Source organism: Poeciliopsis prolifica, unplaced genomic scaffold (genome assembly GCF_027474105.1).
Source record: "Poeciliopsis prolifica strain line A6 unplaced genomic scaffold, Auburn_PproV2 SCAFFOLD026, whole genome shotgun sequence".
NCBI classification, from domain to species: Eukaryota; Metazoa; Chordata; class Actinopteri; order Cyprinodontiformes; family Poeciliidae; genus Poeciliopsis; species Poeciliopsis prolifica.
Window position 1 is genome coordinate 6,227,701 of NW_026562401.1, and position 14,908 is coordinate 6,242,608.

General features: G+C 41.5%; 1 protein-coding gene across 2 annotated transcripts; it reads right to left on the minus strand.

Moving 5' to 3' along the window:
* Positions 1–1,206: 1,206 nt before the first annotated feature.
* pianp (PILR alpha associated neural protein) lies at positions 1,207–14,823 on the minus strand. Of its 2 annotated transcripts, none has more exons than XM_055047834.1 (6): positions 14,409–14,823; positions 13,858–13,910; positions 11,978–12,372; positions 9,970–10,048; positions 4,729–4,875; positions 1,207–3,094 (listed from the first exon to the last, which is right to left on the minus strand). In XM_055047834.1, exons 2-6 carry the CDS (start codon positions 13,866–13,868, stop codon positions 3,073–3,075), a joined length of 654 nt encoding a protein of 217 aa, XP_054903809.1. In that variant the 5' UTR covers positions 13,869–13,910; positions 14,409–14,823; the 3' UTR covers positions 1,207–3,072. The 2 variants fall into 2 exon arrangements, with proteins under 2 accessions (XP_054903809.1, XP_054903808.1); XM_055047833.1 differs by having other exon boundaries at positions 14,190–14,823.
* Positions 14,824–14,908: the final 85 nt, after the last annotated feature.

The window sequence follows — 14,908 nt, forward strand, 5'->3', positions numbered from 1 at the left end:
ATATTAAAAAAGGCACATGCAGATTTTTCACTTAAGCGTAATAATAGAATATTAGAAACACATTAAAATATGCAAATAAATAATTTGATTAATTTTTTTAAAGAGTAAAATATAGGTACTTTTTTTTGCCTTAAATGGAAAAGTTCAGCTACTTCATGACTTAACATCAGGACAGTGTAGAGCTGAGCTATTTTTTGGATTAACCAATTAATTTTTGAATATTAAATGCTGTCTAACACAAGATTTTGTTTTATAAATTTGAACCAAGTGAAGCTACATTAATGATACTTGAGTTGAACATATTTAAAAAGTTTTTTTTTTTTAATGCAGAAATGTATATATTTTTGCACAGTTATTGTTTAAAACATCTGAGTGAGCTGATTTTTCAGTCTGTAACCTCAAGTTAACAATTAATCCATTAATAATTAGTTGACGTTTATTTTGATAATCGATTAATCGTGATTAATTTGATTAATCGTTTCAGCCCTTCTGGTTTTCAATGTCCTGCAGTGTTTTTACATTGCATGACATTTTGTACAAATGTTTTTTTTTTTTTCATCCTCGCAGCATGATACTGCCATCACCATGCTCTCTACTGTGTTGGTCTATCTCATAAAATAGCAATGAACAAAATGCTCTTAAGTCCGTAAATGCGAGACGTTCCTGGGGGGTGAATACTTTATGCACAGCCATTAAATCTCCCCAGAGGAAGCTGGGCGATCCATTATTACGCCGATTGATCAGTGAATTGCCCTGAGGAGATGTATACACGCGCTGCACGAGCAGGACTGGTGGAGAATCTCAGAACAGGCGATGGCATTCCTCTTCCTGTTCCCGACCTGATTTTATTGACATTAGTTTGAAGAACTACACACAGAGGAAATTCCTGCTTTGCACCCTGTTAATCTTCCTAAAGCGAGAGAAATCCATATGAGGTGAGGAGATAAGGAGTCGCATTATTCTCCTCTCCCTTTCAGTGACTGCAAACATGATTGGCACATGCAGGACTTTTTAACGCCGAGACTAAAGGTTTAAAAATCGATGCAAAGCGCCGGACTAAATGCTCGCACTTCAGAGACAGATTAGGATACACGTGTATCTATTAAAATGCACAATGTAAGCTTTATCCCCCCCATAAAGCATGGAGGATTGTGCAGCTCCCTGGGGAATTTGTTCAGCATGCACAGAAATAAACAGACACAGAGCTAAAATGCCAGTGTCGAGTCTTTATTCAAGTTACATGGAACAGAAAGACCAAATTCATACGGGAATGCTACGAACGACCACAAGACTGGATATCTGAAGTGTTGCACGAGCTACCATGAAACCACCAGTACGACATCTGTAGGAAATGGTTTGACTGGGATTCACGTCAAAGCTGCTTAAGAAAGGTAAAAGGTGACCTATTATGCTTCCTTGAGCGGGTGAGGGTTGGTTTATGGGCGATACAAAACATGTTTATTACAATTTTTGCTCAAAATCATTTTTAGATAATGAGATTTTAGTCTGCTCAGTTTTGCCTGGAGATGTTTTAGGGGCTCCTGTCACTTTAAATACAAATAAGTTGCTCCTAGCCACGCCCCACAGGTCATGTGAAAATGGCTGAAAACAGGTGCACAATCACACAATCGTATGTCTTTGAACAGCAGAAGTGGAGCCTCCAGCCCAGTCAACGAGAATGGGGCAAGTGGTTTCTGGATGGTAAGTCAACAACAGTGCACTTGCATTTTCTAGTGGTAGGAGTCGGCTTGGCTGGCGCTGCTAGGTAACATGCTCTGCCCGCTGTTTTCAAAATAGCTCATTTTTCAGACACCAAAAAGTATTAACTTGTTGCTAGAAATCATCAGGGTATTTTTTTGTTGTTGTTGTTTTTTTTTTTTTAGTGTTTGTGCTTTTTTTTAGAAGCACCAGAGACGCAGATGGAAGTATAAAAAATTTGAATTTTGCATAATAGGTCCCCTTTAACAGAAATTGAAATCTGTCTTTGGAAACTCTCCAATAAGCAATTTTCATGTTTTCTTAGAGTTTACATGCAGATTCATTGGTGATCCTTCTTTTCTTTTTGTGCTGTGTTCCTCAAAATGGCTGATGACGGAGGTTTTGCTGTCCAGATTGAGATGAAAAGCTCTCAGGAACAAGGAAAAAAAGAAAACAAAATCAAACACCAAGATTAGTCTGAAGATCCCAGCTGCAGTTCGCCCACACGTTTGCATTAAAACATAAATCTGTCCTTTGTTAGGCACTGTCCAACCTCAGGAGGGGAGGGAAAAATAGATGTCCATTCATGTTCTGAATATCTTATCTCCGCCACTGGAGGTGCGTTGTTTAATAACACATTTACAACAGTCCAGCAGGAAGGCTTGACAAAGGGGCGAACTTCAGCCAGATAATTAAGAGAACAAATCATGAGGAAAATAAAAAACGAAAAACCCAACAGCAAAACGCTCGGCTACATCTGCAGAGAAGAGGATCCCCCACTATTTGCATTTCAGGCCCCCAAAGCAGGGGAATAAACATCAGTTTTTGGAGCGTGACATGTTAAACACATTGCCTGTTGGCTACAGCCTCGCCAAACGGCTTTGTGAAATACTCCTGGAGAAGCTGAGAACAGCCATTTTTTACCATTTACCGCTGAAGAGGACTGGAAACGACAAGAGGAGTCTGCTGGATTGGCGTTGATAGTGAGAAGCTGAGGAAGCACAGGTAGGGCCGTCTCAGAGGGGGGCGGGGTAACAGGATGCTGCATGGCTGTTAAACTGCTTGTTGGTGAATTAGTCACGGCAGGCTGAGGCGCAGAGCCGCCGGGAAGCTCGGCGGCGCTCGGGGGGCCGTACAAACAGTGGAAAAACAGGGTCACAGTGATGCACACCAAGAGAAATTTTCACACCGAGCAGAAGGAAGGGAGCGAGTCGGATTCTTCTCAGACCTTAGGGAAGCCGGGGAGATTTCGCGATGGCTGGATACCTGGGTTCCCTGAATTTCTTTCACAGTCGGAGAGGAAAATAAAACAGCTGCAGGTTTGTCCCCTGGTCCTGGTCCGGCAGAAATGTTTATCATACGGACAGAACACAGTCACAGGTTCACAACTGGAATCCTGAGACAAGAAAAGAAGAAGAAGGGAACACGTTATGGAAAAAAATGGCATCAAAAATACAACTTAAGATGGAGACAAATAACTACATTTATTCATTTTGTTTATTGATGTTAGTTTTATTGTTATCTTTACCATAGTTAAGATGAGCTTTTGTTCATGGGGTTCCGGTTTATTTGCAACTAACAATTATTTTAGAAATCAATTATTCAGACAATTAATTGATTAATCAAATAATAAATTGCCATATTCTACAGATTTCTCATTTACCACTTAATTCTTCTTACGCAATATTAGAAATGCATGAAAAGATGCAAATAATCAAGTAATTCAATTCCTTTTTAAAAAGAAAATGAATCTAACATTTCTTAGATTATTTGTAGATTAATTGATTTATCTTTGCATTAATCAATTAATTGATTGATAATTGACTAATAATTGGCCAGTCAAAGTTGCTTAAAAGGAAATTTTGAGATTCACAGACTTTGAATAAGGGGAAGCTAATAGTTTTGGTTTTATTATCGCTCTGAACATGCTGTTTTTTCAGCAAATGTCCTCCAGTTAACGATTAACTGATTACTAAATTAGTTGACGATTATTTCAATAATCGATTAATCTGATTAATCTTTTCAGGCTTATTTCAGAAAATGTATTTCTGTAGTTTGAAGAAGATTTGAACTACACATTATGAATATAAATAAATCAATGATAGAATACTAATTTCACTGAACTCAGATTCAGAACCGCACAGCATTCTGGGAGATGTAGGCAGAGGAAAGCCGTTAGCTGCTCAACCTCTCCAAATAAGGAAGTTTAGAGGCATCAACTAACTGACTGGCTCGTTGGTTACCTAGTAACAACCTGCTGTGTAATGTGTTGTTACCTAGCAACGACTTGTTGCGTAACTGGCGCAGCAGCAGTTTAAGGAACGACTTAAAAATAAAATACAGTTGTGTGGAAACTGAATAACACAGGGAAGAGTAACCAGTTTCAGATATTTAAAACAAAATACTAATAAAGAATTATTGATATAATATGAAACGAGACTATTGTCAGTAGCGTTTCATTCTCATATGGCGTCTATTGTCAGCCATATTGTCCAAATGTTTAAAATGGAGGATTGTATAGATAAGACGTGAAATTGATTTGTATGTTTGTATCTTGCAAACATAAATGAATTAAAAGTTTGAAGATGAAGAGTGAGGAGGAAGAGGAAGTAGAAGTAAAAGGCCTGAAGCTGGTGTGGATGGAGAGCTGCATCACTGGGGACTGATGGGAGATGGAGGAGACGGAGGAAAAGCCAATGGGTGGAGGAAGCGAGAAGCAGCACTAGAGAGTGGCTCTATAATTATCCTGATTGAGATTAACTTAAAATACCCTTGAACAAAAGCATCATTTCATGGAAGGTGGCTCGGCGCCTCTCATAGGCGCCAGATGACTCATCTGGGGAGGGGGGAGTTTGAAACACTGATACATCTAACAGCAGCACCGACACTCCAGGCCTTAAAGTCCTACAGAGAATAGCGCTGTACTGCCCAATTATGCTGCATGCAAGCGCTCGCAAACTTAAACCCAAACACACGGCGGAGTCACGGGCTCGGCCGTGGCTGTGCGGGGCCGCCGGGGCGACTCATTACCTCTCCCTGTCGGTGAAGGAGGAGGCGGTGCTGTGCAGCGTCTGCCTGCTGTCCTCCGAAGCAAGGGAGCGGGGGAGCGCGAGGGACAGAGGGGGGGCCACGCCACGGGAAAGCGGGGGTGGATGCTGGGAACAGCTGCGATCGTAACTGGGAGAGAAAGCAGAAGAAGAGCGAGAGGAGGCGGAGTGGAGTGAAACAAGGAAAAATGAGAGCAGATCATGAGAAAGAAAGAAAGAGGTGACAAAGTCAGAGAGCATCGAGAACATTGAGTCGTTTAGCATCAGCGAGCACATTACCCTGCCACTGTGAAGGAGAAAAACATCGAACTCATTAAAACACTGTCAGTGCTGCGAGGAGGAGGAGGAGGAAGAGAAGGAGGAGGAGGGGGTCAGAGGGGTGAGGTGAGAAGTGTGCAAGAAGGTGAAGAAGCGAACCGGCGTGTCACTGAGGTGTCATGGAATTTACTTCAGCGACAAGAACAACTCGATCATTTCCCCATGGAAACTATCATCACATTACAACAGACTTTATATGACAAGTTCTCACTCAACTTTCAATGCATTCAACCCCTTCTACCCTGACACTCTAAATGTGCTTTCAAAAATAGCTAGAAAATCATATATAAATATATATACAATGGCTCTTAAAATTAAGAACCAGGTTTCAGACCCCTGGTCTAGTTAAAGTCCAGACATAAATATCCAGTTGAGAATCAGTGGGAGGAGTTGAAAACTATTTACCATACAACCTCTTTGTAATCTTTCTAAACTGAGTTTAGCCTACTTTTAGAAGAAGAATGGGCAAAGATTTCAGGCTTGTCAAGAACTTAAAACTTTGTTTCTATTTCCTTCCACTTCACATTTAAGTCCTACTTTGAGTTGGTTGAGCTGAGTTTTGCCTAAAATCTAGCGATGCACTGATTGCAGCTGTCAGGCATAACCTCGCTGATACTGATTCTCACCAATCGTGTTTGTTTTGTTTTTTTGTCTGAAATGTTGCCAATGTTCTTATGTGACGTCTCACTTCCAGGAACCTTGCACTGATTTATTGACCAGCTGATTTATCCGGCTGGTCGAACTCTTTAATTCAGGGGGATCAATGATCGGTGAAGCTGATCTTATCTACTTTAGCAAGGTCTAAAATTCAACCACTGTCTTCTTCTGCTCTGCGGCTGAACTGACAGACCCGCCCATCAAGTCATGTTTGAACGTTTGCAGTTTGCAGTAAAAAATATTGACCAAAATTGGAATCAGTAGGTGTCATGAAGTGCGGTTAGCGCCGGTGAGGATGATGCTGAGGACCCAGGTTGGTGTGACTTTAATGATCAAAAGTTATTGTGGGTTATTGAGCGGGAGGCTAAAAGCTCAAATTCTGGTAGCAACTGGTTACAAAATAAATGAGAGCAGACAAGAACGGATTAGACAGATTCAACAGCTTCGACAAGGAAACGGCGAAGAAGAAGGAACGCAGGTGACTTTTAACACACAGAGGGTAATCAGGGATCGAGACACAATAAAGGGGTAGACAGGACAACAACTCAATTAACTGAAAATGACACAAAAACCTAACTTAACACAGAGGAAAAAGCTAAACCCTCATAGTAGATCAGGCTTTTTAAAGATATGTGATCAGCAATCGGCCAGAAAACTGGAATCGGTGTACACCTGCCATAGTTGACTGGAAACGTGGGGATATGAAGTTGGTAAAAGGAACAGCAGTCGATTTTTAGACAAGATCCACTTCACATGTAATTATCGGCTGATCACTGGAAATTGGGGCCAATTAATGGTAAAGTCCCAATGAAAACACTAAAGTTGAAGTTAAAGAAATGTTTCCACGGGTGTGAATACTTTTTAGAAGGTACTATGTTCTGTAAACACTGCAGGGTGCCACTAAAGACCCACTGAGGAACAGCAAAGCTGCTCTGAGGGCCATAAAAGCCTCCAGAAGCCTCATCTCTCCACAGCAGCACCTGTCCACTCCTGGCTGACACCACAGCACCGCGCCTCACAGCTCTGCCCACACGGCAATTTTAACACTGGGGGGGAAAAGAAAGAAAGAAAATTAAAAAATAAAAAAAAACACTGAGCGCATATGCCGTTCCTCCATAATCGCAATGAACTGGACGATAGCCAATTTTCACTATAGGCTATCATTTGGGTCCATCTGCACCCTCCCCTCTTCTTTCCATTGAACACATGGTGTTATTTACACATTTATGACACTGAAGCAAGAGCCAGTCTGTGGAGAGTGCTCTGCTGCCGTTTCTCTGCTGCCGTTTTCTCCTACATCCACCAGCGCAGCACGACTGCGAGGTGGAGGCTCATAAGTGGAAGTAAGTTATCAGAACAACAGCGAAGCCGGTCTCAGGAACACGGAGGGAGAAAAAAAATAATAATACAAAAGAGAAAAGACAAATCATGTATCCGCCGCCGGCAATACGGAGGATTATCTGTGAATCTTCAGCCAGACTGGTGTTTCTGGGAGGAATTGAGAAACTGGTGAGGGGAGATAAGAGAGCCGACTGTGCAAAAGAGGGAACGCAGGTATCTGAAAAAACCCCGAAAAAGAAAAGGGACAGGAAAACTAAGATTAAGACGAGGAAGGAAGAAGCTCATTATTAGAGAAAGAAATGTAAAATTAGGTTATAATAGACTTTGGGGTAAGATTCACAGATAAGAGTAATAAAGTGAGGGGAAAGAGAGTGGAAGTGCGAGGGGAGGGAAGAGAGAGGGTCCCAGCGGTCAAATAAACCGGGATCCTATTGGTTTGATCAGCAAAGCGTGTGAGTGCCTCACTACATCACATAGACGACTCCCCATTTCCAGATAATGGCCACGCCGCACCTTCCCCGGCATGAGAAGGCAACGCATACCGCATGTTTACCACCATGTCTGCATGCCCTGAGAGGTTCAGCGGCAGGTGGGCTGCTGTTCAGGAACACTCTGCCTAAGTGGAGGCCATGCTAACGTCCAAGCCGCCGAGCCAGCCAATCAGAGCGGCTCTCTGCGTCCTAATGATGGCGGCAAATGTTTAATCATTGCAACACTAATGGCTCTAAATGACACATCTGTGCCAACTGTGACTTTGAGGAGCACAAGTGTTGTTAATAAAGTCATTAGTAGGCAATTACTCAGCTTTCACTTGAGAGGGAGAGTTGGTGGGGGATCACACAGAACCATTACGTAACCAAAACGATACACAAACCAGATGCACCAGCGAGGGTCTGCCAGCCATCTGCTGTTTGGATCCCCATGCTGCCACCACCACCATCGCTGAGGATCATCAAAAAGTATTCCTACTCTTAAACGCTTATCACTTTTAACAAGGGATGCGCCATTCCACTGTTTTCACCTCCGATACCGATATCTGAGGTTTAGTTTCGGTCCGTACCGATCCGACAGAGAAAAACAGAGCTGAGTTGACTGAAAGGGGAAGTACAATGTGAACTCAACTTTTTTCAGCTTTACCAAGTTATAACGTTATCCCCTCATCAGCAACACACCTGGATATTTGCCTTGATTCTTTCATGCATGTTTGAGAAATCTTTTAATCTCAGTGGCAACCATTCAGCTATCCAAAATGGCTAGGTGGACCTTGCCCCACCTTCGAGGCACAGCTCCTTCTCAGAGCGGCAGTTTCATAGCTTCCACCTCACAGAGCACCCTATGCCCACTCAGCTCCTACAGACTAGCTAGCAGCAATTAGCAAACACTTGAGCATCTACTGACCCCATTACAGCAGCTACTTGTCAGTGAAAATGTGAAAATGTTGCTGAAGGGTTAATAGAGGAGCGATGTAATGACTTCCTGAAGAGTAGGAGTTTTTAAAGAGACAGAGGCCCAATTTTAAGGTGTCAAATTACAAAGAAAAATGTCTTTCATGTCAAATTTGATAAATATTATTTTTGACAACTGAAAATAAAATTGTTACTTGATTGTGCTATGAAATGACCTTAAGTGCCTGGAAAACATGTAACACTGCCTCTTTAAAATGTTTTTTTTTTAAAACACAGACAGAAATGTATAAAATAACAAATTTATTTGACATCTCTGCAGCAGTTCAACACATATAAACACACCAATAGCTTCACAAGCTCGATCAGACATGTAAAAACTACTTTAATCTGTTCAGCCAGCGAAATTAGGAGCAAAACAGCCAAAGTATAACAAACAATAAAGAAACTTATAAAAACAAAAGGTTGACTATCTTACTATCAAATATGTAAAAACTGAAATGCAACAAACTTTTAAAATAATTCAGAAAGTGAAATTATGAATTCTAAATATATGTATTTTTCTAGTATATGTTTAATCTTTTTTCAGAACACTTGAAAAAAGATGAAACTAACTTAATAGTAACTTTTTAGCAAGAAATAGGAGCTTATTCCTGAATACTGATGAAAAAGTATGAGTTCAATTGGCAGATTATTGCACTTATAACAAGATATTTTTCCATGTTATAGGTGACATAATATGTTAGCATTTTCATCAATATTAAGAAAATATTGACTTAAAACAAGTTTATATATCTTGCAGAAGGTTATCTATATGTCTTAGTTCATGTGTACTGATATTTGCACTAGAAACTAGACCAAAATACTTGGTAATATTTTGTGTTTTTGCAGTGAAGGAGCTTTTATCTTCTATTGTCTCTCGACTGATCTGCTGAATGTCTTATATAAAAAAACCTATCATAATTGAAAACTAAACCATCTCCACTTCCTCCACTCAAAACTAGTTCATCTAAGCCAAATTAGTCCATTTAAGACATTTTTGTATGTTAATGAAGTGCAATTATGTCTGCAATTAGCCAGATAAAAGCTTTACAAAAAGAAATTTCCCTTTTAAGCGGCAGAATAATGTTTTATTCATTCCGTAACGCTGAAGGTTTATCTTCTAACTCCTCGGAGGCCTCCTAATCTCCAGTTTAGGAACTAAGCAACTCCACAACTGACCTCAATACATCCTGAATGAAAACTGACATTATAATAACAAGATCTAAAATAAAATGTTCACGCCTGGACTCTCAATAACAAGCTCAATTCCTCTCAATGTTTGCATCAAGCATCAGAAAGTTAACTCTGATGTGATTAAACGTCACGTCGAGGTGTTTTAGTCAGGACGCCTTAACCCCGTCCTGCTGTGGGGCAGGTGTCCAGCTTGCACAGTGAGGGTCCATCATTTCATATTCATGTATTCACAGGCAAAGCGGCTCAACAGAGAGGGTTCAGCCCCTTACCAGAGTTTGGCTGTGATGATGACTGCTGTCAGGATGAGCAGCGAGGAGATGGTCACGGTGACGTAGAACTGAGGGTCCACTGCAACACACACACACACACACACGCTACAAAACATGCTGTGCAGACAGGTGCGTCGCAATAAATTAGAATATCATCAAATTTTTATTACTATTCTTCCACTTAATCAATTAAAAACTTAACTAATGTGTACATGCACATGAGAGAGAGCAGTTTTTCAGTAACTTTAGGAAAAAAATACATTTACATTTATTTTTAGAAATATTATGTTTTAACCAGCAGACACTTTCCACAAAGAGGATAAGTCAACAAAATGTTACTTAAGAAGCTAGCTGTAATGAAGAGTTAAATGAAGGGAAAAACTGTGTAAGAAAAAAGGTAATGTACCCTTACGTTGATTGTAAAGCAAAGCCCATTCAAGAGTTTGGAGGAGATAAGCAAGACATCAAGCGACTTGTGAACCAGAACTAATCAAAGCAAAGTTTGTATTTCTCTTGGATATCAATTTCCAAAGAGAGTCAAAGTGGAGAATCTGTAGTTTCATCAAGTCCAAAGTCAATGCAGGTATATACCAGGAAGATTTATGTCACTTTATGCTTCCTTCTGCTGTCAAAGTGACTTGGTACCGACCCACTGCTGAAGGTACCAAAACCTGGATCCAAGACTGGCCAGAAATACTTAGGACATTCCATTTGAAAGACACTAGAGCCAACAACATAGATAACCTGTAGGAAGATCGTACCTCAGCAGAACCACAGACCAATTTCCTCCATGCTATGCTACATTAATGCAGTAATTCAAGCAAAAGGAGTCCCAACTGAGTATTGAGTCCATATACTGTGCCATTCAGTAAGCTAAGACTTCTGAATTAAAGGGGCAGTATTATGTAGAATCAACAGGCCTGAGCTACACATAATGTTATTCTCTCTTCAAAAGGAAAATACTTGGAGTGTTTCCTTGATTCTTTCATGCATATTTGAAAACAATCATTTAATCACCATGGCAACCATTCAGCTGTGGGTGGACCAACTCCGGTTTCAAGATACATCTCCTCCTCCGAGTCACAATTTTCAAGCTTCTGAGTTTCTGCCTTACAGAGCAGCCGTCTCCAGCTCAGCTCCTTCAGACTAGCCAGCAGCAATTAGCAAACAACAGGTGGACCTGCACATCTGCTGCTCTCAGTATAGGAGCTGCTTCTCAGTGCAATGCTGGTAAAAGCGTAGTTGAGGGGTTAATAGAGGAGCCATGTTGTGATGACTTCCTGGAGGTGGAGATTCAGAAATAGCAGAAGGTTTAAAGAGAGACCCAATTCCATTGCGTTAAATTATAATGACAAATTTGATATGTTTAGCATTTATATAAGAACTGCAGGTAACAAAGTTACCTAATTGTACTATAAAATTGTATTATATGGTTGGGAAATAAATAATACTGCCCCTTTAAAAATATATATTTCTGTTGATCTTATGCAATGTTGGTTTTGTCAGAAGGTGATTTTTTTATGTAAGCTGGAAGCCATAATAACCAGAGCACTTGAAATACATCCCTCTGAGTGAACTGGATCTATATATTTAAGCTTCATTTCTACTAAACTGGATAACTGAAATTAATTAACTTTCCAGTGATGCTCTGATTTACTGAGATACACCTGTAATTGAATTCAGAACAGCAGAAGGAATCAATAAAGCCAGCTGAGACATGAAATTGGATGTGTGAGGTTCTGGCCTCTGACTACACCAATCCACAATCTGTTTGTTTATTTTTTCTATGCAGTTTTGACACGGGCCAAATTCTCCCTGTGAGTGATGAGAACTTTATTAGGCATTCCCCGGCGCAGACACAGCCGGCTGCACACAGGAGGGTGTCAGCCTTCACCCCTGTGACAGCTAATTCCCTGGAGGACTCCCGGTGCGAGTGTGTGTGTGTGTGCTCATACACTCAGGGCCACTTTTATTTAGAAACCCTTCATGCGGATCTCCTGATGCCCACCTTCCTCGGGTTTCGCCTCCTCTGCCTCCGTCCCTCCGTCCTCCTCTCCCTCCCTGTTCCTGGACTCCAAGTGTGCTTTCTCCTGGGGCTGCACGCTTGAATCGAAGTAGACCCAATCCCCCGGCGTGGCACTGCTGACCTCCTGCAGGTGCAGGTGGTCGGTTTCCTGGCTGGACAGCAAGTGGTAGGTGGCATCCTCCTCCAGAGGCTGTGTGGGCCCCCACACCACCGCCCACAGTGGGGTAGGCGTCACCTGGGAGTTGACGGACAGCTGTGCAGACGGGGAGTTCTCCGGCTTCTCGTCCTCTTCACCGTTACAGGTGGAGGGCTGTGAGAGCAGGGCGGCCAGGAGCAGCAAGATGAGGGCAGCGAGTCGTGCGACAGGAGAGATGGAGCTGAAAGAGGAGTGACAGGAGCTATCACTGGGCTTCTGCAGGTTTCACCAACTTAAATTTAAGACCTTTCAAGTCCATGACAAATGGAATTTATACCAGACCTGTTTTGTCCGCTTTAGTGGGGCAGTATTGTGTAAAATCAACTTTTTTGCGCTCTGCATCATGTTATTTATGGAGTGTTGGTTTGATTCTTTCATGTGTTTTCTGAGAAATTCTTTTATCTCCATTGTCAGCTGTGTAAAACACTTGGGTGGACCTAGCTCCGCCTTCGAGACACAGTTCCTCCTCGAAGCGGCAGTTTCAAAGCTTCTGACTCAGAGAGCAATACCTGCTCATGAATCTCCCACTCAGCTCCTTCAGAATAGCTAGCAGCAATTAGCAAATTCCTGGTGGAACTTTGCATTCGCTGAGCTCATTATACAAGCTATTTGTCAGTGGTAAAAACGTTGTTAAAAAGGTCAATAAAGGAACAGTGTTGTGATGACTTCATTTTAAAAGCATTAAATTACAAAGTAAAAGTCATATTTGATATTACAGCATTTTATATAACAATTGAAGTTAACATAGTTACATTTCTGTGCTACAATATGACAACATGTGCCCGGAAGACGCATAATATTTAAAACCTTTATGAAAGGAATTTGTGGGTGAATTTACACCAGCCCTGTTTAATACTTTTTAATCATTCTGGGTAAATACAACCAAGACTAACTAGAGAATCTGACGTTCAAACAAAGGAGAAATCATACAACTGTTAAAATTTTAAGTTAGTCAATTTTTGTTTACATTTTGTGAAGAAGGAAGCCGTACTCATGTCTTCTTCGGAGGTTTTCGAGTCGCTTTTTGGCGCAGCGCCACCACAGGCGAAACGGAGAACAGCCGTTTTTAATTGGTTCGGATCACGTGACAGTAAAAGCGAGTCCCGCCAGCTGAAAATACAACAAATGTTGAAATTCCGGTCCCCAATTGAACAGAGTCGCCCAACTATCACGACGAAAATATAGAAAAAAAAAAAAAAACCAACATAGTACGAGTTGGCCACGGAAGTGAGAAAATGGCGAAGAGAAATATCATCCAGCCAACTGCTGATTAATTTCCACGTAAAAAACTAGCTAGCTTATTAGCAACCTTAGCCGTAGCCGCAACCGCGCAATGATAATATTCTCCTATGACTCAAAGTTTTTCCCACAAGAAAAACGAGAAAAAAACAGAAAATATGAGCTTAAATAGTTCTACCCCAACAAAATGTAACACCTGTGATTAACTCAAGCCAATTTATTATTTTTTTTTTCAATTAATGTAGAACATTTGAAGGCCTTGATTTTAGACGTAAGACTTTTTAAGGATGTGTGGACAGCGTGTATCAGAGGACCGGCTGCCCAGAGGCACCTTGCACAGCCTCAGCAGCTCAGCCATTGATTCCCATGCCAGCCATCAATCAGATGACATTTTATGCATCTGCATCCCCATACTCAGAAATCTTACCATCTCTCCATCGCTTCGCTGTGTTCACAGAGACTCTTCTTCTCCGATCATCTCTGCAAGACATGAGTGGAAGAGAGATACAGAAAAGAAGAAGAAAGGGGGAAAGAGGGGTGTCCTGCTTTTCCCCTTTTAATCTATTTTTCCCCATTTAAAAACACAGAAGCCAGCATGTGGGCTGGCTCAAAGCCAACTTTCTCTCTTAGAAGAAGATATTAAAAAGATAAAACAATCTTAACAAAGCCTCCCCAAGGGAGATCTAAATTTACCACTCATTTGCCCTCCACATGTTTGCACAGAATCAACATCTGCATGCAAAAAAAGTACACACTCACTGTCAGGTCTGCTCTCCCTTTCACACAGTTACACCTGAGCGCAGCACATTAATCATCATTTCCAGCGTCATGCACGGAGCCAGGACTCAGCACGGCACTTTGGGCACAAACGGGGAACTTTCTTCCACCGAAATGCCAAAGAAATGTCACCGGGAGACAGCGCAGGCACGCCGGGAGTCGGACACAAGCACTCAGACATATATCAGTTATCATGCTTACCTCTGGCAGCGGAGAGAGGGAATGAGAGAGAGGGAGACGAGAGGGGGGGAGATACAGAAAGCAAGTGAGGAAGAAGAAAAAAAAAACATCGGTTGCCGTAGTGACTGAGACATGTAGTCTGGTAGAGTAAGAGAGGGGAGAGAGAACGATGAAGAGGAGGGCAACAGACTGCAGGAAAGAGATTTAAATGCTTATTATGCTTTATTATTTTTTATTAAATGGACACAGAGGAGAATGAGTGACACAAAGGATGACATTAATGAGGTAATTATGGAGGTGAGAGGTTAAAGCATAAAACAATAAGTAACTCTGTGGTGTTTAGGGAGGCAGCTCCGAGAGAAAGAGACGGGGAGGAAAGAATGAGCAGAAAATGTGATTCCAGCTCATTTAATCAGTTTTACTCCGGCGGGGAAGTGGAGGCGATGAACTGGTGTGTTAGGAAGAGGCAGGGTCACCCCGAAATCAAAGAAGAGGAGGAGAGAGAGAGAGAGAAAGACAAC